The sequence below is a fragment of the Lissotriton helveticus genome, chromosome 3_2 (genome assembly GCF_964261635.1).
Source record: "Lissotriton helveticus chromosome 3_2, aLisHel1.1, whole genome shotgun sequence".
Classification (NCBI taxonomy): domain Eukaryota; kingdom Metazoa; phylum Chordata; class Amphibia; order Caudata; family Salamandridae; genus Lissotriton; species Lissotriton helveticus.
In genome coordinates, this window is record NC_136062.1 from 271932191 (window position 1) to 271959578 (window position 27388).

At 48.8% G+C, this 27388-nt stretch overlaps 1 protein-coding gene across 6 annotated transcripts in view; it reads right to left on the bottom strand.

The window, feature by feature from the left end:
• The window catches only part of HERC1 (HECT and RLD domain containing E3 ubiquitin protein ligase family member 1), a 2088313-nt gene that overhangs the window by 939989 nt on the left and 1120936 nt on the right, over window positions 1–27388 (bottom strand). For all 6 annotated transcript variants that reach the window (XM_078685198.1, XM_078685199.1, XM_078685195.1 and 3 more), the window contains exon 45: window positions 18539–18807. In XM_078685198.1, the coding sequence (XP_078541324.1) occupies window positions 18539–18807 (269 nt within the window). The remainder of the gene's footprint in view (window positions 1–18538; window positions 18808–27388) is intronic.

Sequence of the window (27388 nt, forward strand, 5' to 3'; positions counted from 1 at the left end):
CTCCAGGTACTTCCACTTAGAGCAAGAAGACTCACCTGGTCAAGGTTAGTTTAATGTCCCTAAGTTTGGGGGGGGGGTTATGTAGGAGAGTGGGGTCTGCAATCCCATGGCCACCCCTGATTTTTGCTTTTTGTTTCACTGATTTACGACTTTCCCTGGCTGTGGGCCTGCTAATCAGACCCACAGCCTAGCTGTTCTCTCTCTAAATTACAACCATGTACCTTAGGTGCATTTTACCAATTGGTACTGGGCCACCTTATCAGTCCCTGTACAGCATACCTTAGGTATCCAGGGCATAGGTGTACCCAGGGCCTACCAGGGGCTGAAGCATGTATTATGCCATCCCTGGCTGGCCACCCAAACAGACACAACTGGCTGCACGACAGCTGGGGCAAGGTGGTGTAATCACCCTTTGCTTTAGATATAGTATACCTATATCTAAACCTAAAATGGACACATATATTCCTATCAGTCACTCCTATGGCAGGCCTTATCAATCCTGAAGGCAGAGTGCTTGGAATTATGTGAGATGGTGCTCTGGCATGAGCTGAGCCCGTTTGCAGCTTGCGGAACCAAGTCCAAATAGCTGTTCCATGATAACGCTATACCATATACTCTTAAGTGCATTATAATCCTCGCGGTTAAATGTTAACTTTGGTATAGCATTATCAAAACATGTCGAGTAAGGTGTCATACGAATTGGAATACTAACCCCTCGCCAATTCTGGCGACGGGGTTAGCATTCCACCCTTCTAGAGGGACACGACATGTATGTAACTGTGAACCCCGGTTAAAGTCAGACACAGCCTCAGCTCCACAAAATGGATGCTGCCACTGAGACACAAGTCTGCCCTCCTGCTGCTGGGAGTCCTTCCAGCAACGGAGGCCTGGACAAAGGGTTTCCTGTCAGGGGCGGTGCTAGGACCATCCCAGACAGGATTTTGTGTATCCCAGGTAGGCAGGGCTGAAAGGAAGGTGACTGCAAGTGGCACCCCGGTGCTCACTGTGCATATGCCGGCTCAAACCAGTTCCTGGGGCACCCCAGCCCCTGAGCTGGGGAGAGACCGGACAAAGGAGAGGGGTGTAACCACCCCCCTCCTGGTCCCACCCATAGGGCAGGACCTAGTCGTGTGCCAGCCCCTTTTCTTAGGATAAAGGTAGGAGCAGGCCCCCTTCCCAAATTAGATCATTCTGAATCTTGAACTACTTTCCACGAAAGGAACTCTTGACTTTTCTGAAGACTCTCCCTTGTGGCTAAGGAGTAGCCACCCTGCACCAGCAGGCACCATCGAAGCTCTTGCGGTTTACTGCACGTCCATCCTCCAGATCAAGACTGCCCAGCTCGACGAGACCCGGATTCCCTGCCATCTCTGACCTCTACCTACATCATCCAGCCCAGCTGAGATTCGTGGGTGTGACGAGACCCGTGGGACCGGCCATCTTCAAGACCTGCACGACGCTTCACCAGCACGCCCCCCGAGAGACCCTCGAGTAAGTGCACTGGGGTTTGAGAAGCCCTAACCCTAAGCAGCTCCAGCACCGAAGTCAAGCCTCCCAGCATCCACAAGATCTGCGTGGGGCCCTTCTGCTTCCTTGCTGCTTGCCACGTTGTCCGGTCACTTGCCCGTTGGCTAGTGACCCTCTTGACGACATACCACGACGTTTTCACCGCTGGTCTAGGTCCCCTAGACTGGCCCTTGCTTCTTGTCCAACAAGAAGTGCCCTGGACCCTCCTGGTCCACTCCAGACGCCATCTTGACTCCACCGCATGGGCTTGCCTTTGCCAAGGTTTGTTGCTCAAATCCTGAGTCCAGCATCGCCGACAGCCTCGTGGGACAGCTCGCACCTCCAGCCTGGACGCCGACAACGCCTCCTAGCCCGTGTGACTGCAGAGTCCAGCGTCGCCCACTCACTGGTCGAGGTGACTTCATCCGGTGCCATCCTGGTGCCCACATAATCACTGGCTAGTGATTAAGAACTAAGTCCCCTCTGCTTTCAGGTCGTCTCCTTCACTGATCCAGCCTTGGATCACACCGAACTTCTTCACTGGTCGCCTGCCAGCAACTTCTTCTTTCAGGCTCCATAGACTACAACGAGAATTCCCGACGTCACTTGAACCCTATGCAGCCGCAGCCCCTGGGCTAGGTAACTCGAGCATTTCGGTGCTCCAGCACAGGTTCACTCTCCTAGTGTCCAGATCCTTTTTCGTTTTCAGTCTATCTAGTCGGATTCGTCCGAAACGGTAACTTTAGAAACACTAGCATCCATAGACTTCTTCCAGCATCCCGCGTGAGTGCGCACACTCTGCACCCGATCTCCCTAGGCCTCCTGCTCCTAACCTTAGGGTTCAGTAGTGTAGTCCTAGCGATCCTGAAGCCTCTGGGTCTTGTTACTTACCTGCTAGTATTTCGCATTCCACTTTTTGTGTATATGGTTTTTCGTGCCCCTCGGGCATTTGTGTAAATTGTGCAACTTGAAGTATTTTCTTAAGAGGTTTGTATTGTGCTTAGCTCCCTGACTCATAAAGAGTTCAGGGTAGACTTGTTATTAATAAATATCCTATATTTTTATAACAACTTGTGTGGTGTCCTTTCACTTGGTGTTCAAGGGGTATATGTGATGGTAAAACAGCTGGCTTAACACGCCCTCTAGAGTTAGCCTAAAGACTGCTCTTGTCCACGCTACTAGGATAGCTGGTCTAATAAGGTTGACTTTCAACCAATCATCAATAAGGGTTGTTTGGTATGATACAAAGTGATCACTAGAATAGTGAGCACTATATATCAGGCCAACTTCTCACAGGCAGCACCTGCGCGACCGTGTCCCACACAGAGTGGGTGTAACAGCCCAAGAGACAGGCTTTGTTCACCGACCGCAGTCCTAAGCTGGAGGAAGAAAACATCTTCTTCCCAAGGTGATCCAGCTTCTTGGATTCCCTATTAGGTGGAGCAGTAGGGTATGCGCCCTTGGAAGTAGAGGCTTGGACCACCAAGCTCTCGGGGGTAGGGTGATGGGAGAGGAAAATGGGGTCACCTGGGGCTAGGTGGTGGCGTGGGCCAATCATCCTATCCACAGGAGCCCTTATGCTGAGCTTGTACTAATTGCACAGAAGGATGTCTGTGAGGGCCTCATTGAACGGCAGCAGCGGCTCCGAAGAGGCCGCTGTCGGTTGAACCACCTCGGTCAGGAGGTTGGTCCTGACCGCCACCGTAGGAAGCTCAAGGTTTAAGGCCTCAGCCACCCTACGCAACACCAGAGCGTAAGTGGCTCCCTCCTCCTCTGTAGTCACGGTAGGGGTAGAAAGCATGCCGTGGTCTGGAGAAGTATCCAGACCACTGGCATCAATTAAACTCCTCTCTCAAGTCCAGTTCTTCCAACTGGTCTGCAAGAGGGTCCAAAGACCCCTCCCAGTCCTCGTCAACCTCCTCTGGTTGCCACTCAGGGCATTAGGGAACACCAGGGTAGAACAAGGGTACAAAAGTATTGGTCGGCGCCGGTACCGGTGTGGGTCAACGTCAGTACCGGTTCCGTGTCCATGTCGAGGGGGAGGCCGGGGTCCGCGCCAGTTTGGGACACAATCGGCATCAGAAGGGGCGGAGGTGTGTCGCCAATGGATTAAACGCCGGAGATGTTATGAGGGTGACCGGTGCCAATCCGAATCCAGGCCTAGATCACTGGTGGCCCTGCGGCGCCAGACCCAAAGCCCCCTGCATCAAAGGCCTAGAATCCCCAGCCGAGTCTGCGGGGCCCGAAGGCGCACCGGCAGAGTTGCGCTGCCCAAGGATGGAGTGAAGGGCTTCGTAAAAAAGCTATGAAGTTGGGCAGGGGTCGCGCCGGCTCCCGGAATGGGAGGGAGGCTTGGAGCCGACCCAAGAGGCTCCACGGGCGGAGCCAGACGACTACCTTCCGTATCCTGCTTCGCGCCGGCCGACGGACGGGGAGAATGCAAAGAGCGATGGTGCTTATTTGCCTTCTTTTTGTGCTTCGACTTACTCAGCGTCAAAGACTTTAACGAGGAGTGGTGGTGATGGCTCGCGACCGGTCCCGCGACTTCTCTCTCGACGGGGACCTCGAGTGGCACGGAGCCGACTGCCAGTCCTCCAGAAGCTTTCAGGACTGCTCCCGCAAAGACTTCGGGCCATAGCCCGACAGTCGGAGCACGACTTTGGGTCGTGGTCGCGCTCCAGATACGAGAGGCACACTAGATGGTGGGTCTCTCACCGACATCAGCTTGTGGCAGGAGCCACAAGGCTTGAAGCCGGTCCGCTGACATGACATCCCTGTGCACCAGGAGTCGAATGACTCGAATAAGATAGACAAAAGTCGAGAAAAAAGTCAAAAAATGACTAGAGGTACCCCTCTCTGGATCTGCGCTAGCTGGCATGAAAAAAGAAAGAACTGACGTCAGGGCCCAGGAGCGGCATCTAAGTAGATACCGCAACATCTTTCTGGTGGTCACGACGCCAATGACAAACTCAGAGTCACCAACGCCACCTACCGACGCGCGGGGGGGAATGCTGAAGAAAAATTCTCCACATCCAGTCTGATGCCTGGGAGTAATTTCACAATATCCTAGTACACATAATTCAATTTCATAATGCTTATCACAAAATATAATGCAGTGACAATTTCTCTTCTTGTCAAAGTTTCAGTCTTTATTCCAGTTGCTCCTGCCAACACGTGTTTCTGAAATCCTAATCACTCGCAACTTGGTACCCTTGAAATGTAAACAAGTATCCCATGCGTAACAATATCAGCTCATTAGTCCCAAGGTAAGCAATATCTCCATATAACGCAATCCAGGCAATATTCACTGGGCAATATTTCAGTAGCCCAGTGCTCTCCGTACGGAGAGCCGCGGGATTTGAATTCGGAATCGGAGGAGCTTAGGGCAGTAGTAGCCGCCATGGCCCGAGTGGAATGGGCACGCAGCCCCACAGGAGGCTCCTTTTTAGCCAGTGAATAAGAAGCCTTGATGCACAAAACGACCCATCGAGAAATGGTCCGTTTGTGCACCGCCTGTCCCTTCTTAGCGCCCAAGTAACCAACAAAGAGTTGGTCATCCACCCGGAACTGGCCTGTGCTATCCAGATAGTATGAGAGCGCACGTTTTGGGTCCAGATGGTGGAGCCTCTCTTCCTCTTTCGAGGGATGGTGAGGCGGAAAGAAGGTGGGCAAGGTGATAGACTGTCCGATGTGGAAGGCTGTGACGACCTTAAGCAGGAAAGAGGGACGTGTCCGCAAGACAACTTTGTCCGGATGGACAGAAAGGAAAGGAGGTTTAGAAGAAAGAGCCTGGAGCTCACTCACTCTCCTGGCAGAGGTGCTGGCAACCAGGAATGCAGTCTTAAGAGTGAGAAGACGAAGAGGACAGTTATGAAGTGGCTCGAAGGGAGCGCACATCTAATAAGTCAGAACAAGATTCAAGTCCCACTGAGGCATCACGAAAGGAACAGGGGGAAACATATGAGTGATGCCCTTCAAGAACCAATTTACAACTGGGGACTTGAAAAGAGATTGCTGATCAGGGAGCCTTCAGAAGGCAGAAATGGCAGAGAGGTAGCCCTTAAGAGTGCCCAGAGCAGAGCCCTGCTGGGCAAGAGAAAGAAGAAAGAGGAAAACCTCAGAAAGGGGGGCAGAGAGTAGATCCACAGCCTATGCTGTGCGCCATGCCACAAATTTGTTCCACCTGCAGGCGTATACCGATTTTGTGGAGGGACGCCTGGCTGCCAGAATCACATCGCAGACATCAGGAGGCAAGTCAAATGGCCTCAACTGTCGCCGCTCAATCTCCACGCATGGAGGTGGAGGCTGGACAGGTTCGGGTGGAGGACCGTCCCCTGCTGCTGCGACAGAAGGTCCTCCTGAAGAGGCGACGAATCAGGCGATCGACTGACATGCTGAGTAGCTCGGGATACCAGTATCTTCGTGCCCGTTCGGACCCACAGGATGAATTGGGCCCGGTCGCGCCTGATCTTCTTCAGAACTCTGGGCAGAAGTGGTATAGACGGAAAGGCGTACAACAGACCGCAGCTCCACTCGCGATGAAAAGTGTCACCGAGCCGCCTTGGAAATTCCAACGCGCAGAACTGATGACATTGCGCGTTCTCTTCTGTGGCGAATAGATCTAACCAAGGCTCTCCGTACTGCTGAAAGAGACCTTGCGCCACGTCCGAGTTCATACGCCATTCGTGATCCATCATGCACCGACGGCTGAGTTCGTCCGCCCTGGCGTTCAGGGAACCTGCCAGGTGTTGAACCACCAGGGTCACGCCCTGATGTTCCAGCCATTGCCAGAGACACAGAGCCTCCTGGCATAGGGTCCACGGCCCCACCCAGCCCTGTTTGTTGGAGTATCATATGACGGTGGTGTTGTCCGTGAACACCAGCACTATACTCTCCTGGACAGAGGCGAGGAATGCTTTCAGTGCAAGTCGGATTGCCTGCAGCTCCAGAAGGTTGATGTGGAGCCGGGACTCCGCCGCAGACAAGAGGCCTCTGATCTCCACCTCTCCCATGTGGCCCCCCCAGCCCAGGCGGGACGCGTCCTTCACAACAACGTGCTCCGGTTGGGGAAGGGAGAGGGATCTGCCGCTGACCCAATTGCGGTCCGTGAGCCACCACTGCAACTGTCTTGCAGTGCCCTCCGAGATCAAGACATAGTTGGACAAGTTGCCCTGATGCTGGACCCACTGAAACTTCAGGTCCCACTGCAGAGCCCGCATCCGCCACCTGGCGTGATGCACCAGAAGGATGCAGGAGGCCATCAGCCCCAGAAGCCGCAGCGTCAACCTGACCAAGACTCGGGATAAAGGCTGAAAGATCAGAATCAGAGCTTGAATATCCCGAACCCGCTGTTCGGGAGGATAAACCTGAAACTGCGCCGAATCTAGAACCGCTCCGATGAAGAGGAGCTTCTGAGAGGGGCACAGGTGTGACTTCGGCACATTGATGGAGAACCCCAGCAGGTGCAGGAGGTCGGCCGTAGCCTGGAGGTGGCTGATGACTGTCTGGGGCGAGCCCGCCTTCAACAACTAGTCGTCGAGATAGGGGAAGACTGACACCCCTAATCTGCGCAGATGAGCTGCGACCACCGCCATCACTTTCGTGAACACCCGAGGGGCGCTGGTAAGGCCAAAGGGGAGCACGGTAAACTGAAAGTGCACGTGGCCTACTGAGAACTGCAGGTAGCGCCGGTGGGCCGGCAGGACAGGGATGTGAAAATAAGCGTCCTGCAAGTCCAACGCTACCATCCAGTCTCCCGGGTCTAGGGCAGCTAAGACCTGAGCCAGAGTCAGCATCTTGAACTTCTGCTTCCGGAGGAAGCCATTAATGTTCCGCAGGTCCAAGAGAGGGCGCAGGCCCCCTTTGCCCTTCTTGGGAACCAGAAAGTAGTGGGAGTAACAACCACACCCTACTTCTGGCCCAGGAACGCGCTTGATGGTCCCCTTGGCCAAGAGGGCCGTAACTTCCTCTTGCAGAAGTTGGAAGTGATGCACCGACAAGCGGTGGTATTGCGGTGGCATGGCTGGAGGGGTCAACTCGAAGGGGAGGGAGTAGCCCCTTCGGACGATTTGCAGCACCCACCTGTTCGATGTGATGTTGCGCCAGTGGAGGAGGTGATGGCGAACCCTGCCCCCTCACTGGCGTTAAATGGGCCTGAAAGCTCGGACTAGGAGGGCTTTGAGGCGGATGCTGCGGGGGTGGATGTGGACTGGCCTCGCCGTTGTCCCGTAGCACCGCCGCGGCTGCTACCACGTCCGCCACCGCGATGGATGTTAGTCTGCGGCCTGTGGCTGGCAGGACGTGTGGAGGTGCCCCTTCCTTGGCCACGAAAGGAGCGAAAGGCAGCAGTTTGCTGGCACGGGGCCGACAGGCCCAAGGACGTGGCCGTAGCCCCTAAAGTGCTCAAGGGCACAGTCTGCCTTGTCACCAAAGAGGCGACGGCCATCAAACGGCATGTCGATAAAGGTGTTCTGGGCATCAGCCGAAAAATTGGCAGATCTCAGCCAGGCGTGGCGGCGAACCGCCACCATCGTTGCAATCGCCCTGCTTAGCGAGCATGTGGTATCCAGCCCACATCGAATGGAATACCGTACCGCATCTCGACACTCTGCAAGGGCTTGGGCGAGTTTAACCCGGGCCTCCTCCGGGAATTGTGGCAGCGCATCCGTCCCACAAAGAGTGGGTATAACGGCCCAAAAGGCAAGCGGTGATGACCGACCGCAACCCCAAACTAAGTGAGGAGAACATCTTCTTTCCGTACTGTTCATACCTTTTGGATTCCCGATCAGGGGGAGCTGTCGGGACTGCGGACTGGGAATTGGAGGCCTGGATAACCAGGAAACAAGGGTCGCCCGGGGCCAGGCGGTGGCGTCTGGCCACGTTCCTATCTACAGGGGGATGGATCTGTAGCAGACCTGGACCAAGTGCCCAACAGAACGTCAGTTAAGGCCTCATTGAATGGCAGTAGAGGCTCCGAAGAGCTTGCCTGCAGTTTGAGGACCTCAATGAGGAGGTTAGTCCTCATGGCCACGACGTGGAGCTCAAGAGACAAGGCCTTGGTTCCCCTAGTCAACACTACACTGTAGGCAGCCCCCTCCTCCGTAGCCACGGTAGGAAGGGAGACAAATCCAGTGTCTGGCGAAGTGTCCAAAACCACTGGCCTCCCCTAGTTCACCTGCCCAGTCGTGAAAAGACTGGCACTCCCGTGCCAGAGGGTCCTCAGACCCCTCCCAATCCACTTTGTCCTCCATCTCCTGGTACTCAGGTTCAAATGATGGGGCCGGATCATAGAAGTATGGCACTTCTCTCGGCGTCGAATGCGGCGTCGATCGACGCCGTTCCGGCGCCGGAACCGGATCGAAGGGGGATCGGGGACGACGTCGTCCGGGGCGACACCCTAGGAGTCGACGCGGGCAGAGGGGTCGTTGGGTCGACCAGGGGCGACCCAGATCCAGTGGATCCGGCGGGGCCCTGCGGCGTCGGGACCGAAGTCGCCGACGGCGCCGGGGCCGAAGCACCTGATGGCGCCGAGGCCGGAGCACCCGGCCCGCTTGGGCTCCAAGAAGGGTCCGCGGGGCCTCAAGGGCGCCGCGGAACCAGACGTGGGAGTGAGCGACCTGATGGCCCTGAGGAAGGCATCGATCTCCTCTGGCGTCGCGTTCTGCCCAGGGACAGGCGGGTATGGATCAGGCCACGACGCCTGCGGCTCCAGCGGAGCCGTGGGGGCGTTGTCACCCGAACACCCGGCAGCGCCGCGCGAGCGTCGTAGGGAGTCAGAAGAGCGGTGTCGCTTCTTCGACTTCTTGTGCCTCTTACCTGAGGACTTGGAGCCTGACGAGTGGTGGCGACTCGCCGAGCTGTGATGACTCCGGCCCCGCGACCGGTTCCTCGACCTCCCATGACCGGGACCTCGAGCGGCGCAGGGCCGACTGCCGGCCTAGCTTTTAACGCCAAGGCCCGGCAGTCGAGGCATGACTTGTCATCGTGGTCGGCCCCTAAGCAATACAGGCACCGGCGATGGGGGTCGGTAACCGACATCAGTCGGTTGCAGTCGGCACAGGGTTTGAACCTGGGCATCCGTACCGGCACAGATGGAGTCGAAAAACAGATCAAAAGGATCGAAAAAGTTTAGTCAAACTTGCTGGCGCGGAAAAAGAAAAACTGACGTCAGCACGCGAGGGCGTCGTCTAAGTACTCCGACGACGTCATCCCGATGCCGACGATGGACGCGGAGCCGCGGACGACGGCTAGAGACCCGCAGGGGTACTTCTACGCAAAAGTTTTCGGATCCAGACTGACGCCTGGGGATATTTTAAAGAATCTAATACTAAATTGTTTCTTTCAGATATGATTTTTGGGTGGATAGTCTGTAAGCTGGTTGTCGAATCTTTACTTGCCTGTCTTGGGAAGGAAATGCTTTGCTATGCATAGTGTCTTGGAATGCTACCAAGAAGGACAACATTGTTGTGGGGTTCAAGTGAGATTTTTGATGGTTGACGGTGAGACGGACTGCGGTGAGCAACGAGAGGCATGTGGATGTGGCTGTTGCTGCTTGTTGATGTGGGGTAGCTTTTATGAGCCAATTGTCCAAGTATGGAAAGACTTGGATCCCTTTCGGTCTGAGATGAGCTGCTACTGGAGCCAGCATCTTAGTAAAAATTCTCTGTGCTGTTTTAAGCCCGAATAAAAGGACTTTTTTTGGGAAGTGGGTGCCGGCTACCTTGTAGCACAGGAATTTTCAGTGTTTTGTGTGTATCAGGACATGGAAGTATGCATCTTGGAGGTCCATGGCTATCATATAATCTCCTTTGTCAAGGAGGTGTAATATATCCTGAAGTAATAGGACCCCAATCTCCTGAGGGTTTTTTGATCAGAAAGAAACAATGAGTAGAATCCCGGTCCTTTCTGAAGTTTTGGATTAACTTATATTGCTCCCTTCTTCAGCATGATGGAGATCTGGCTCAGTAGTGGTTTTAAGTGAGGGGTAGGTTGTCCTGTCGGTGGGCTGTTTGGAGGTTTCCTGAGAAACTCAAGGGTGTGTCTTCGTGAGACCACATAGAGCACCCACTTGTCGGATGTTATTCTGGACCACTAATGGTTTTGACCTCCAATACGGATTTGTGAAGAGTGTGTGGGGGGCGGGGGGTCAGCACTAAATTGTAGTCACTGTTTTCTGTTAGAATCTCTGCACAGCCAGATAACTTTCCTCTGGCTGAGTGTTCATATAGGCAGCCATTGGTGGTTGTCTGTATTGTTGCTGTTGTGCATACTGGGGATGGTTGTGTCTGGCCGGACTAAGAGCCTGTAGGGTTGGGAACCACCTCTAAGAGTAGCCTCCTCTGTCTATGGCTCCTTGAAAAGGCTGCTTCCTATACTAGAGAGTCCCCAGGGACTTTCTTGTATTTGTGTCAGCCTTGATGGACTACAGCACATTACCCATGTATATGCCAAACACAATTTGTGGTCAAAAGGCATGTTGAGTTTCTTACTTTGGATCTCTGACGGAAAGGAAGTGGATTTTAACAATCCTTGTCTGCAGAGAACAGCGCTCCCACAAGTTGCCTGATTCTAAATGAAGAGACATCAATGGTGCAGTCGATTATCTCTGCCGATATTCTTTCACCCTCATGTAGAATTTTTTGAGCTTCCAGCTTGGCGTCCTCTGGTAGTACATCAAAGTAAGTGGACATATCGGTCCACATTTGGTGATCATAACGGCCTAAGATAGCTAGGGAGTTTGCCGCTCTAACCGTCGTGGTTACCATTGAGGAGAATCTCTTCCCGAAATTAATCCAATAAGAAGAGAAAATTGGTGTGGACGGGATCTTAGAGTGACTTTGCGCCGTTACGGATACCACAGAGTCTTGTTTCGTCTACCCATTCAGACAAGTTGAAAAGTCATCGGGGGCTTTATGTTTGTCTAATCTTGGGGCGACTGCTGAAACCATAGCCGGGTTCTTCATGGCTTTAAGCACTTCTTGCCACATAAAATCAATAAATCGGGATAGCCCTCACCGATTTCTTGGGGTGTTCTTTAAAATCCTGGAGGAAACAGTCAGATTATTAGGTAAGCAATGGAAGTTCTAATCATTTGGCTGCACTCTTCATCAAATTATGGAAGCTGCCAATGTCCTCAATCTACTGGTGCCGCGACTGGTGGGAATGGAGCGGGGATGAGATAGTCGTCCCACTCATTGGGAACTAAGGTAGTGTCTCATATTTCGCCCTCTTCCCTGTCTTCATCAGTATACGGAGCATCGTGAGCTTGGGGAGATCTGCCATCTCTGGCAGAGGGGCGGCAGGTAACTCAAGCAATCGTGATGGTTGCGGTAAAGGTGTAGGAGTTTGCAGCAACTGCACCGGCCTTGGTGCTTGTGGCATAGGAGTCGCAGGTATGGATGTTGGGAATCTGTGATAATAGTCTTGGAGCATACTTTGCAAATTGGTTACCAGAAACGTAGGCATTGGAAAAGAAGGTTCCTTTTGGTCTTGTATTGAATATTCATGTTGGTATAGGTCTAAGTGCTCTCTCGCAGAGTAAGAGTCCTCTTGATATTGCTCGCCATCATCCTCAAAGTCCTGGCATATGACATGTCCTGGCATATGACGTGGAGAAGTGTGGCTCAGTGGTTAGAGGCGGCAGACCCGGAAGCCGAGATCAGCCGTGGACCAGGGTTCGATTCCCCGCCTCGGCGGGTCTCGGGCTCAAAAATTCCACGGACTCGACAATTCTCGCTCCGGTGCCTACTCGACTCACGGGGTCACACTCTGCGACTCTGGGCAATAGCTTGCTTAATCTCCACTACGGCCCCTCGCGGATGCCTGGCTTTCACCTTGTGAATACCCTTGCCGGGGTATCTCTCACAGGGGAATACCAGGACGGGTTCCCTAAGCAAGCGCCTTGAGACCCCTGGGTGAATCGTGCGCTATATAAATCGAAATACATTTACATTTACATTTACATGTAGTTGGGACGGAATACGAGCCTCCTTTATCATCATCCTCATCTACGAGGTGTGCAAGTGGATAGGGCAATACCTTACTTGGAGAGGTATGGGCTGGCAGAATTGTGCCTGCAGAAGATTTATCACTTACAGGAATCAAAGACAATAGAGAATAGATCATCTTTGCAGGAGTCTTCGCTGTTGGCGTTGACAGTCCCCATTGTCGATGGTTTCTTCATCGACGATAAGGACGTCGTAGACAGTATCACTGATGGTATCGTCGACGAGCCCATCATCAACTGTACTGTCAATGCAGCATTGACAACAACTGGGATTGTCCTAGTGAGGATTGAGTCATCGGTGGGACCTTCGTCGTCAATGTTAAATTGAGGAGGGACACCTTCAGAGGAATCGTCGAGATGCGTTTTAATATTCCCGGGATTTATAATCATCATCAATTACAGCAGTAAAGAGAAGATGATCATAGGAGATGAATCTGTGGTAAACGTCTAGGTTGATGTCATCGTCGACGGCGCGGTCGTCAACAAGAATACAACTGCAGAGCTCGACGCTTTCATCATGAATTGTGTCCTCAAAGGCAAAGACTGCGAAGCACGTTTGAGAAGTGCTACTTTCAGGGAAGGAGTGGTAGGATCTGAGTACATTTTTTCCGAGGCAATTCTTCCTTTTTTGAAAGAGGAAGGAAGGTCCTCATGCCTCTTTTCATGTCCAGTAGTAGTATGTCTACATTTCTTAATAGCCTTTGAAGGTGGCTCTTGTGAGAAGTTGGCCTGATATATGATGTTCACTAGTTCTAGTGATCACCTTGCATCAGTCCAAACAACCCTTATGGTGATTGGTTGTAAGTCAACCTTATAGACCAGCTATCCTAATGGTAGCATGGACAAAGCAGTCTTAGGCTAAACTTTTTTGGCATGTGAAGCCAGCTGTTTTACCACATATAACCCCTTGAATACCAGATGAAAGGACACCACACAGGTTGTTATGAAAATAAACAGTATATTTATTAATAACAAACACCTCTGATCTCTTTATGAGATCAGAGGGCTAAGCACATGACAATCTCTTAGGAAAAATACGATAAGTTGAACAAAATTACAATGGTGCCCTAGGGGCACGACAAACCATATACTAAGTAAATGGTATAAGGAAATCGATAGAAGGAATGGAGCTGTCCAGAGGCTGTAGGCTCGCTGGGACTACACTATCCTAACCTCAGGTAAGTAATAGGAGGCCCACGGGGCACGTGTGCAGAGTGTGAACTCACACGCGAGATGCGGAAAAAAGTCAATGGACAGTACAGTTAAAGAAAAAGGGGAGTACGGACAATCCTGACTGGTTAAGACTAAAACGACTGTGAATCTGGAAACTAGGAGAGTCAAGCTACCCTTGAGCACCGAAATGCTCTTGTTACCTCACCCACGGGCTGCAGGTGCATAGGTGCGAAGTCGTGTCGGGTTTCTGCGTTGAAGTCTATGGAGCCTGGAAGAAAAGATGCTGCAGGCGACCAGGAGGAAGAATGCCGGTGCGATCCACGGGTGGATCGGGGAAGAAGAGGACCTGAAAGCTGAGGGGACAGTGTTCAAAGTCACTAGCCAGTGACCGGTGTGGAACCAGGAGGGAACCAGGTGCTGTTGTCGCCATCAGGTGAAGAGTGGACGCTTGTCTCTGTAGCCACGTGGACCAGGAGGTGTCTTCGACGACCAGGATGGAGGCACGAGCTGTCCCACGCAGGCTCTCGCTGTCGGCGGTGTCGGATCCGGATTTGGAGTCAACAGGCCTTGGCAAAGGCAACCCACGCGGTGAGTGGAAACAGCATCTGGAGTGGACCAGGAGGGTCCAGGGTGCTCCTCTTTTGGAAGGGAGCAAGGGCCAGTCTGGAGCAACCAGACCAGCTGGGAAGATTTCAAGGTTCGTCGTCTAGGAGGCCACTAGCCAGCCGGCAAGTGACCAGACAACGCGTCGAGCAGCAATCAAGCAAAAGGGCCCCACGCAGATCTCGTGGATGCTGGGGGGCTGGTCTTGGGTGCAGGAGCTGCGGCTTCTCAATCCCCAAAGCACTTTCTCGAGGATGCCTCTGAAGTCGTGCTGGAAGCGAAGTGCAGTTTCTTCAAGATGGCCGGTCCCACGTGTCTCGTCGCACCCACGGATCTCAGCTGTGCTGCAGATGTAGGTTGAGGTCGAAGAGGTCTGGAAGTCCGGATCTCGTCGGGCTCCGAAGTCTAGTTCCGGCAGGAAGGACGACAAAGTGAACCGCTAGGACGCTTGATGGTGCCTGCAGTTGCAGGGTGGACACTCCTTGTCCACAAGGGAGATTCTTCAGTCTTCTGTGGAGCAGAACCTCGAAGTCCAGAGTTTCTTCTTGTAAAGTTGTTCAGGATAATTTAACTTGGAATGGGACCAGCTCCTACCTTTATCCTGCTAAAGGGGGCTGTACTGCTGACTAGGTCCCTCCCATGGGTGGGACCAGGAAGGGGGGTGGTTACACCCCCTATCCTTTGTCCAGTTTCGCGCCAGAGCTGGGGCTGTGGTGCCCCAGCAACTGGTTTGAACTGGTGTATGCACAGGGACACCTTGTGTGCCCCAGGCATGTCTCATTCCTTTCAGGCCTGTCCTACCCAATACACAAAATCCTGTCAGGGGTGGTGCTAGCACCTCCCAAGGCAGGAAACCCTTTGTCCAGGCCTCCCTCGCTGGAACGACTCCCAGCAGCAGGAGGTCAGACTTGTGTCTGTGGTGGCAGCATCCATTTTGTGATGCTAAGGCTTCGTTTAACTTTAACCGAAGTTCACAGTTACATACATGTCGTGTCCCTCTAGAAGGGTGGAATGCTACCCCTGTGGCCAGAATTGGCGAGGGGGTAGTATTCCAATTCGTATGACACCTTACTCGACATGTTTTGATAATGTTATACCAAAGTTAGCATTCAACCGCGAGGATTATAATGCACTTAAGAGTATATGGTATAGCGTTATCATGGAACATCTAGTAGGACTTGGTTCCGCAAGCTGCAGACAGGCTCAGCTCATGCTAGAGCACCATCTCACATAATTCCAAGCACTCTGCCTTCAGGGTTGATAAGGCCTGCCATAGGAGTGACTGATAGGAATACATGTGTCCATTTTAGGGTTAGATATAGGCATACTATATCTATAGCAAAGGGTGATTACACCACCTTGCCCCAGCTGTCTTAGCAGCCAGTTGTGTCAATTTTGGATGGCCAGCCAGGGGTGGCATAATACATGCTGCAGCCCCTGGTAGGCCCTGGGTGCACCTATGCCCTGGGTACCTAAGGTACACTGTACAGGGACTGATAAGGTGACCCAGTATCCAATTAGATATGTACCTAAGGTACATGGAGTCTATTTTAACAGAGAGAGCAGGAAGCCTGGGGTCCTGAATAGCAGGATCCCAGGCCAACTAAGTCAAAAACCAGCAAAACACTAGGCAAAAAGTTGGGGGTAACCATAGTCAGATATCCACCTTCCTACAGCTCTGATGTGATATTGTTCTTTATATTTCTTCTTTTGAGGGAAGATGAAGTCTGTAAAGACTGATCACTACCCTCCTCAAATAAAGGCCACTCTTTTGTTTTCAGCTTTTGCAGCACCAACAAAAATCTACCTACCCTGTCTTTGAGAGTCTTCTGAGAAAATGTGCAACAGATCTTGTAGTCTCTCATCTTATGCTCTGGATAGAGGTAATATATACATTCCTTATGAGGGTCATCCAAATTTTTATTTTTATTTTGAAGGTTTTATATAGCGCGAACATGACCCTTACGGGTATCAGAGCACTTTACAAGAGAGATAGTAAAACAAAGGAGACCATGTACAAAAGAAACATAGTATTTTAGAAATAAAGTCTTATGTTCCAGCTGGTTGTTCTAAGAGTCTGTATCAATATTTAAGTAAATTTCGACATGAGAAGAGATTTGACTTCTTTTTTGAAGTAGGCAGTTGAGGGGTTAAGTCTGGTTTCTGGGGGTAGTGCATTCCAAATCCTTGGAGCAATACCTGGGAAAGCGCAGTTATATGTTTTCTTCTTGGCAAATCTTTGAGGCTTTAGAAGAAGGTTGCTGTCACTCCTGGATGATCTGTTTCCACATGAAAGCTCCAGTTTCTGGGCCAGATAACTCGGTGTGTTGTGATGGATGGCTTTATGCGTCATGCAGGCACTTTTTTATTAAATTCTTGCTTCGAAGGGTAGCCGATAGAGCGCTTTGAAGTCCGAGGAGATGTGGCAATTTCTTTTGGAGCCTGTGATGAACCTGGCTGCTGAGCTGAGTGATGCTCTTAGGGGGGCAGTTGTAGATCTAGCGAGTCCACAGAGAGATGCACTACCATATTCTAGTCTGGGAATTACTAGTGTTTGGACTGCCAGCTTGAAGTCGTTTACTGGGAGGAATGGTTTTAATTTTCTCAGAGTGCTCATCTGAAAGTTTGCTCCTTTTACTGCAGCACTGATGTGTTTTTGCATGCTTAGGTTACTGTCCAGAGTTACTCCCAGAGATTTTGCTCAATCTATTATAAGAGTTTGGCAGTTGAACGCTATAAGTTCAATGTATGTTGGATGGTTGAATGGGTGGGGTGATAAGTAAGAATTCAATTTTGAGGGCGTTTAGTTTGAGGTGGTTTTCAGTCAACCATGACTGAGTATTTTGTAAAGTTAGAATGAGAGCTTTGATGTCATCTGGAGAATTTATCTTTAGGTATAGTTGCGTGTCGTCTGCGTACATGTGAAAATGGATATTTGATGAGTCTAGAATCTCAGTGAGCGGCTCCATGAATAGATTAAACAGTGTAATGAAGTCTCGTCTTCCCACAAGTGTCAGAGAATGTGAAAAGTCTTACTTTGGTGAGTTGGGACATGATGTCCAGTCAGAATACACAAGTAGTAGAAGAAGAGGTGATGTTTGGAAGTTAATTCCTTTAAAAACAGACAGAAAAAGTAATTTGAGCAGAGCTCAAGGAGACTCCCATCACATGATGTGCAGTACAAAATCTGAAGAATTCAGCCTCTCTTCAAAGTGCTCTAGAGGGTGATGTCGCCTGTTCCATTAAAGTTTGCAGTTTGGTCATTGCTTTTTTTTTTTTTAAATGTCATAGATCGGCTACAAAACCTTTGGTGCATTGCCATTCTGTCTATTGTAGTGGTACACATTGCTTTATTATGGTACCGTGGGACTCCCACTTCGACAACGGGGATTGATTCAAGCATGTGGATCTATGAAAGATCCAATACTGGAGAAGTGAGTTTAATTTATATACTCAATGATGTAGCCCAATGTGGCTTTTATCCTTTAGGGTCATCCCTATTCACATCCTGCACCATCACTGTCAGCCATGTAAACAAGACCTGAAAGAAATGCCAGGTCTTCAAGTGGCCCCTGATTTTATCAACACTGTTTTATCTTCAAACCCAACTCTCACCTGTGAAGGAACGTGTCTCTGGGCACAGTAAGCAAGGTATATACATCAAGACAGCCCATCCAAACCTAGGTAGACTAAAAAGATGGTTCAAAAGAGCAATGGAAATACTAGGACCAAATCTTCTCAACCACGGAGGAAATTACTTTTATCCACTCAGGCTATATGACATCGTGTTTTAGCTTGTTTGTGCGTGTGATTTTACTTATATTTTGCTTTAAGAACCTTCAAAATATATCCAAATTCAATAGATATGATGCAGACAGGTCCAATCTGCTTGCCACGTCACCTTTTGCACAAACTGTGAATTTGGGAAAAAATTAGGTTGCAAGTTCTATACAAAAAACAAGCATTTATGAATGATCAAATGCTAATAGTTTATACCTAGACCTTCCCATTAATTTATTTTGGTTGAGCACAAGTATGGGAAGCAAATACATATTTGCAAAGCTGCCATTAGGAGCATCAGGAGGAATTACACTGCAACAAAGTTGGAACATGACCAATACTGGAATGCAGTAAGCATCAACAGGACTGTATACTGCAGTGCAAGGTAACGGACCATTTTCTAATCATGTATGCTTGAAAATCATGCTGGAGACTTTAAAAGAATGCTTTAATAATACAGAATGTCTGTACCTTTCAGATGTAGAAGTTTTGCTTTTGCTTTTTAAGCCCAAATACTTTTCTCTGCAGGTCCCACACAACAAGTAGTACGGATTCCCACTTCCGCACTCGCCTCCAAACCATCCATCCACATAGGAGCCATTGCTCCGGTAGCCCTGGCGATTAGCACTACGACCACAGCCAGGGTGGTTCCTCTTCATGTGTTGATTGAAGCTGACGACATTGGATTCGCATAGTTCACAAACTACTACTTCTTCTCTATCTTCCGACTCACAAACATGCTGTACAAGAGAGAATAGTCTTAATGAGTATCGCAAGTGTGTTACATTTCGGAAACCCAACAAAACAAATCAACATCTTCCTATTTTGCATGGTGTGGTACTTCATGACTTAAACTGGCAAGCAGTAGTAATATTCAGCTGTAACAGACTTTTTAAAATATGCCTGTGAGCGTTTGCAGATGTTACTCAGCAGTGTAATGCAAAATTATGCCTGCCCTTCAAACTTTTGTAAGAACGTTTTACATGTACTTCTCATAGAGACAACATGTTCTCACTGTGGGACTTCTGAGGACTTTGTAGAGATCTATGTTAGTTCTCTTACTTCTTACTAATCATTCTACAACTACACATATGAACCAATTACTTAACAATAGTTCTGGTGCATACTCTACCTGAAAATTCCGCACCTCTTTAATCAATTTCAAACACCAGGCTAGATCTAGAAAGTGGAATAGCTCTCCTCTACTGATAGGTAGGGCCTCTGCTCCAACTTGGCTCTGGGATCCACCCTGTATAATACATCAATAAGATGTTTAAAGCACCCCTCCTCCCGGTACACTGAGGTTTGTTCTCCATCCATGCTTTTCCCCATGCCCAAAGAGGCAGAGATGAGGCCGATGAGGCTGACAGAAAGAGGAAGTTGGGACCTTATAATAAATCTTATGACCGTTCTTAAGAATGGGGAGATGGGGAGATCGGTGAGGAATCTGTAGGTGTATACTGTATCCACCAGAAAGATCATTACCCAAAGTTAAGTTACTTATGCTTTTAATGAATACTTTCCATCTGAAAATTCCACTCATCTTTAACACCCAAGCAATAATCCGAAGGTGCTGGGTCTACAGAGATTGCGATTCCAGGAAGCCATGCAACACAGATCTGGAAAAATGCCCATCCCTGCAGACTTTAGAGTCAAGAAAACAATGACTGGTGAAGGTACTGGCCGAAGCCCACATTGCAGCCCACAGTATAACCAGGACAATCACACCTCACAATAATGCAGAATAAGAGGTCTTAACCTTGGTGGAATGGGCCCAGAATGGGCCCAGATGCCCTAATGAATTTCACACATTTTGGCATACAGCATGATCCAGTGGGAAATTGTCAGCTTCTGAATCACCTTGATCTCCTTGGAACCCGCATAGCTTGCGGGTCCAGTAAATGTAAAAAACTAAAGGCCCTGGAAGGTTCCAGATGGTTCAGTCTCTCCTACTTTTTGGTGGAATGCACAGGTGGCTAGAATGTCAGTAGCATGATGTACTGACCACTCCGACAGGAAGAAAGCATGAGACCAAAGAACCAATTTGTCTCAGGCAAAAAAGGCAAAATGGAGGACAAACAGACAAAGCCTGCAGACGGCCAAGCCCAGGTAATGGCAATCAATAACACAGTCTTCAAGGTAAGTGGCTGCAAAAAAAAAAAACTGTGCATGGACTCAAAGATAATCTCATCTGAGACATGCACACCAGATCAAAGTCCTTCTGAGGCTTGACAGTGGAAGCATTGCAAAACAAATAGGTGGAACTCTTCACCAAACACATAACAAGAGGCTTAAACAGCAATGGCTGAGTTAGCAAGCAAATAAAAGCCAAAAGGAAAAGTAGATACCCTTTAAGAGTGGCCCAAGAAAAAGTTTGTAAAGCCAGGGAAAGCTCAAAGGGGAACACACCAGATAAATACACCTTGAGGGCATAAACTTTATCCTCGACGCACCAAGTAACAAAATAAGCTGCACCTTAACATCATCCACGACCTCTGTAAAATGGTCCAGAAAAAAAGTGGGTAAGGTTGCACCATCTTGTGCAGAGCACAGGAGTAACAGGCCTGAAGGCAAAATGTATTTGTGGAACGCAGGACAAGGCTCCCTGAAGAGAAGACCTTCTTCTCCTTTGTCACAATCCATTTTGACTCCCTATCTGTTGGAGTACAGGGAAAAGAGCCAGTGCTCTTTATTCAAGGAAGAGGAAGACCAAACAACAATACTCTGGAGAAGAGTGAGCCAACAAAAACTTCGGGTGCCAGGAGCTGGGCCAAAGTATGTTATGTTAATTGAGATTTTTATAGCACGTTATCACCTACCGGTCTCTAAGCGCTTAGAGAGAAAGCTCAATTACGGCACCTCATACTGTTCACCCTGACTGGCCTAGATTATGCCCCAGTCTTCGGTAAAAAGGAGAGTTTTTAGTTTTTTCTTGAATGGAAGGAGGTCAGGTTCTTTACGGAGTCCCACAGGTAGATCGTTCCAGAGTTTAGGAGCCATGGTAGAGAAGGCTCTAAAGTAGTGCATACCTTGACAGTTAAGAGGAGAAAAAGCGAACTTGTTCCAAGTTACCAAAGTCGGCACCATCAATGACTGCAGTTTTTCTGTGAGTTCAGCTTTGTTCTCCTCTATATTCAATGGGAATTCAAAGCCTTCAGCTGCAATCCATAGGACAGCAGGGAATGTGGCAACTTACTCTATGGGGTTGACCCGAAGGACACTTCAAATCCACTGAAAAAAAGAAATTGAAGACTCTGGCATTCAGTACGGCTAGATAGCTGCTACTATCCGTGTCCACTAGGGGAAGCAAACTGGTCATCTCATGCTGTCATCTCCGCCATAATAAATGATGGGCACTGTAATGGGATCTGTGTTAAAGCCAAGAAGCTTCTCAAGAGGAAAAAAGAGTTGGGAGCTCTAAGCCTGGAGCAAGGGGTTAGGGCCAGGGCCAGTCAAATTCAGCGCTGGCTGCATCTTCACCAAAATATGGATGCCAGGAAGACTGAAGCCAAATTTAGCTGATTTGACCCACCAACTGGAAAACCTACACAAATGCTGTAATGCTAAAGTGCCCCTCTTGTGGTGCATTTGTGTTTCTTGCTGGAGGACTTGCCCTTGTAGTGGACTGCTTTGAGGATTTGTTGGTTGAAGGCAAGCAAGAGCAGAAGCAGTTGCAGTGCCCGGCTCTGGACTGGTAACAGCCTAGGCTTGACCTAAAACTGGCGCCATGAAGAGTTTGAGCTCCTGCTACTTAATAGCCTTACCATGCATTCTCTGCCTTTTCACACAGCATGGAGTTCTGTTTGGGTGCAAACCACAACAATCAGATGTTATTCTGGTCAACCAGAGACATCCCAGTAAAAAAACAATGTAAAGGATAATTTCGAAGGAATAGTAGGAAATGTTCCCAGGAAAGCAACCCCAGGTCTATAACAAAGAGCACAAAAAAAAGAAACAGATGGTGGTGCACCAGAGTGTCACCTTATATGGTTCTCTATATCACATCTCAGGTAGATCCCAGAGCTGAGCAAGTGCCAGGGCACCTAAAAGAACAGGAGAGAATTGTCAACTGTCCAGATCCAATCTGGCAGATGGAGAAGATTTAAGCAGTGAATAATGTATAAGTAGAATTATTTATCACTAACAAAATGCTTCTAGTAGGACTTAACAGTGACTCTTATGGTGTACCATTTGATATCTCCTGTTTCTCAGAATAATTTCCACAACACTCACTGATTTCCATTATTCAGTCAATTCCTAGTTCAATTTGCAATGATGGCTTCCCCCAACTGTCTAATAAAATGATTTATTAGTCTTTGTAGAACACAATACATTGTTTTTCCTAAAAAACAATGAAAACATTCAGCTTTTCTCCTTTACAAAAGCAGTTTGTCATGGAACCTGTATTAGTCTTTGTTTTAACTTATATTTATTGTAATGTTTTAAATAAAATCACTTTACATCAGAGAAAAAACACTGTACAGAAGACAAAGATGCCATGACAATAAAGCAGCTTATAATTAGATTCTTGTTTGGTTGATTAATTGAAGAAGGGTTGTAAGCAATGTATAAAATTGGACAGGGTAAATGTTCACCTACTGTAGATAGAAAGTCCATTCCACAGTTTTAGTGCTAAAGAGACAAATTAACAGAAAGTGTAAAGAGGCACTTGGGATTCTGAGAACACAAACACATTAAATAACTAGATAAAAGATTTGAGAGTAAGTATAGGCTGTAGCAGAGCACATAAGTAAGGTGGAGCAAGTAGGTGAACATAAATAAAGACAAGATGAAGTGAAACATAAATTGAAGAAGCACAGGTAGCCAGAGAAGTTGAGCAAGGTACAGAGAATTGTAAGCAAAATGCAAAGAATACAATATGAAACATGAGGTCTAATAATGTGGAATGAAACAGTGGTAAAGTTGGGGAGACCAACAAAATGAAAACGGAAATCAAGCTGAGACAGAAGAAGAGTTCCAATCATGAGTTATAAAGAGGAGAAATGCAGAAGTGATCCTATTTTACAAACATAGATTAGATGCATAAATGGAAGCAACCGACTTTGAAAACAAAGGTAGGTTTAGGAAGCATGTGAGCAAAGAATCAAGTTTCTAAATTGTGAGCGGATGTAGAAAAAGATAGTGGAGTTTAGATGTTATTGAGCTAAGTTTAAGAACATGGTTAAACATCCAGACCTCAACTGCAGAGTCTTAAACTTAAAGTTTAGTAGAGAAGGAAGAAATATTTAAGACAATACTTCATAAAAGTGGGGCATGAACCAAAAGGAGGAAAACATATAAGAGAATCGAAGAGTATAAAGGGAAAAAAGAAGAGGAAACAAAACCCAGAGGAACAAAGGAAGTAAATGTGAAAATTATCTTAGATCCTTTCACGAAAAATTGTGATTGGATAGGCCCAAGAAGTCCAGTTTTATTGCAGAGAGAAAACGAAGGGGAGTGCTGTGGTGGTCCACTTGGTCAAAAACTAAGAAAGGTTCTAATAAAAGATGAACAAAAGAAAGCTTGCTATAGAGTTCTGGTGAGGAATAGAAGAACCACATGTTTGAGTAGTATGAACAGGAAATTTATGATGTAATTCGGACTTTATAATAACAATAAGCTAATAAATGTGAAGTAAATAGGAAAGGTGAAAAAACCAACATTCAATTTGTTTCTGGTAAAAAGAGAAATTGGAAGAAACTGGAAGGGTGATGCAAAGATTTGCAACTTACTCCTTTTCAAGAGACATGTGGACCATCTGAGCCTGGAAAGGGCCCAGAGAGATATTCCATCACTATGTTAAAAGAAAATAGCATCTACGAGGGCAAGCCACATACTGCCAACAGAATATCAGAAGGAAGTTGGTAGAAGGCAATGCTAATGTCTCACATTCCAGACAACTCGACACAGAGCTTCAGGGTTTGGAGGCTGAACTCTGCCCTCGTTCTTTTATTACATTAATTTGTATGAGGCAATATTACTGCAGTCGTACAATTGGCATGCAGATGGTCAGAAAACTACATCCTGTTAACCAAATGTGTGGCAAATAATATCACTCTTGTTCTATGAGTTTAGTGAGATACCCAGTTCTCCAAATCTGAGGGTCTAGAGGAAGTGGGTAATGCACGCTTAGAGAAAATGTTTCCTTTAAAGAATCTTTCAAACAAACTGGAGCAAAAAGGGCTACACTTCATGCCCTTGATAAAGCGATGCATCTCCGGGAAACCCAAGACAGGAAAATCTGATCAAGGAACTGTTGTCTGGTCTCCCCTTCATGATAAACTCAATGCGTTTTCCTCAGCAAGTCCACCTCTGCATTGTTCTTCCCTACTTAAATACCAGTTTTATAGGAAAGTTGTTTTCTGGATGTGTCACTGCTCTGCCTTTTGAGACAAATCACATGACTGCATTGTGATCCACAAAGATTTGTATAGGAGGTAGAAACGCTCAAATCCAACTTCAGCACTCACAATTCTAGGAAGTTCAATATATAATGCGGTCTCCTTGATTGACCAATGATCACTTAAAGTCAGATCGTTGAGAAACGGAATCTGAAACTATTTGCTCCTCAGAATAATTTGAGGAGAAGAAAGAGAACGAGTAATATTTGAACAGAGGTGTTGGACCTGACATCCTTGGCACTGCTTTCCCCCAACATTTTGACTTCAACCGTCCTGTTTAACTTGACTTCGTTTTTGCTGGTCTTAGGACTGTGCAAATTACCACTGATAACCAGTGCTAAAGTGCTTGTGCTCTCTCCTTCAAAAATTTTAACATCAGCTTATATCCAATTGGCACATTTAATTTACTTATAAGTCCCTATCACAGTGGTACCACATATACCCAGAGCCTGTAAATTAAATGCTACTAATGGGCCTGCAGCAGTTATTAAGCCAGCCATTTAGGAAGCCTTAAAACATGTCCAAGGCCTGCCATTGCAGCCTGTGTGTGCAGTTTAACACCTTTCGACCTGGCAAAATAAACCTTTTCCCAGGTCTATACCTTCCCTTTTAATATATGTCACCCCTAGTGTAGGCCCTAAACCAAGCATAGGGTAGGGTGCAGTGTATTTAAAAAGGTGAATGTAGGAAGGTGGATATCTGACTATGGTTACCCCCAACTTTTTGCCTGGTGTTTTGCTGGTTTTTGACTTAGTTGGCCTGGGATCCTGCTATTCCGGACCCCAGGCTTCCTGCTCTCTCTGTTAAAATGGACTCCATGTACCTTAGGTACATATCCAATTGGATACTGGGTCACCTTATCAGTCCCTGTACAGTGTACCTTAGGTACCCAGGGCATAGGTGCACTCAGGGCCTACCAGGGGCTGCAGCATGTATTATGCCACCCCTGGCTGGCCACCCAAATCTGACACAACTGGCTGCACGACAGCTGGGGCAAGGTGGTGTAATCACCCTTTGCTTTAGATATAGTATTCCTATATCTAACCCTAAAATGGACACATATATTCCTATCAGTCACTCCTATGGCAGGCCTTGTCAATCCTGAAGGCAGAGTGCTTGGAATTATGTGAGATGGTGCTCTGGCATGAGCTGAGCCCGTTTGCAGCTTGCGGAACCAAGTCCTAATAGCTGTTCCATGATAACGCTATACCATATACTCTTAAGTGCATTATAATCCTCGCGGTTAAATGCTAACTTTGGCATAGCATTATCAAAACATGTCGAGTAAGGTGTCATACGAATTGGAATACTAACCCCTCGCCAATTCTGGCGACGGGGTTAGCCTTCCACCCTTCTAGAGGGACACGACATGTAAGTAACTGTAAACCCCGGTTAAAGTTAACTCAAGCCTCAGCATCACAAAATGGATGCTGCCACCACAGACACAAGTCTGACCTCCTGCTGCTGGGAGTCCTTCCAGCGAGGGTGGCTTGGACAAAGGGTTTCCTGCCTTGGGAGGTGCTAGCACCACCCCAGACAGGATTTTGTGTATTGGGTAGGCTCAGGCTGAAAGGAATGAGACATGCCTGGGGCACACAAGGTGCCCTGTGCATACACCGGTTACAACCAGTTGCTGGGGCGCCCCAGCTCTGGCGGGAAACTGGACAAAGGAAAGGGGGTGTAGCCACCCCCCTTCCTGGTCCCACCCAGGGGAGGGACCTAGTCGTAGTGCAGCCCCCTTTAGCCGGATAAAGGTACGAGCTGGTCCCATTCCAAGTTAGATTACTCTTGACAACTTCCACGAAGAACTCTTGACCTTCGACCTCCTGGACACCAGAAGACTGAAGAATCTCCCCTATGGTCAGGGAGTGACCATCCTGCTTCGCAGGCACCATCAAGCTCCTGTGCGGTTTGCTGCAGAGTCCTTCCATCCCGGAATCCGACGACCCAGCTCGACAAGACTCGGACCTCCAGACCTCTCTGACCTCTACCCACATCCACAGCACAGCTGGGACCCGTGGGTGCGACGAGCAACGTGGAGACGGCCGTCTTGAAGAAACCTGCACAGCGCTTCCTGCACGACCCCTGAGGGTTCCTCAAGTGAGTGCATTGGGGACTGAGAAGCCCCACACCGACGCAGCACCTGCACCAAAGACCAGCCCCCCAGCATCCCCGTGATCTGCGTGGGGCCCTTTTGCCTGGTTGCTGCCCTTCCTGTTGTCTGGTCACTTGCCGGCTGGCTTGTGCCCTCTAAGACGACGACCCGAAGAATTCGACTTTGCTAGTCTGGTCCCCCAGACTGGCCCTTGCTTCCTGGTAAAAGAGAAGCACCCCGGACCCTCCTGGTCCACACCAGACGCCATCTTTATTCCACCGCGTGGCTTGCATTAGCCAAGGCTTGTTGTCCAGATCGACGATCCGACACCGCCAACAGCAGCAGACTACGTGGGACAGCTCGTGCCTCCAGCCTGGTCGTGAAGAACAGCTCATGGTCCGCGCAGCTACAGAGAGAAGCGACCCTTCCTTCACCTGAACGCGGCGACGGCATCTGGGTCCCTCCTGGTTCCAGCACCGTCACTGGCTAGTGACCAAGACTCTGTCCCCTTCCTTTTCAGGACTTCCTTCTTCCTAGTTCCATCCTTGGAACCACCGGACTCCTCCATCTGGCTGCCTGCCAGCAACTTCTTGTTTCAGGCATCACCGGGATCAACGCAGCAAACCCGACACTACTTCAGCCCTATGCACCCGTAGCCTGTGGGTTAGGTAACTAAAGCTTCTAGGTCCTGAAGTCTGTGTCCACTATCCTAGTGTCCAGGTCCAGTGTTGTTTTCCCTCCATCCAGCCGGGTTCGTCCGGAATCCGTAACTTTGTAAACTGTAGCATCCATAGACGTTGGTACGCATCCCGCGTGAGAGTTTCC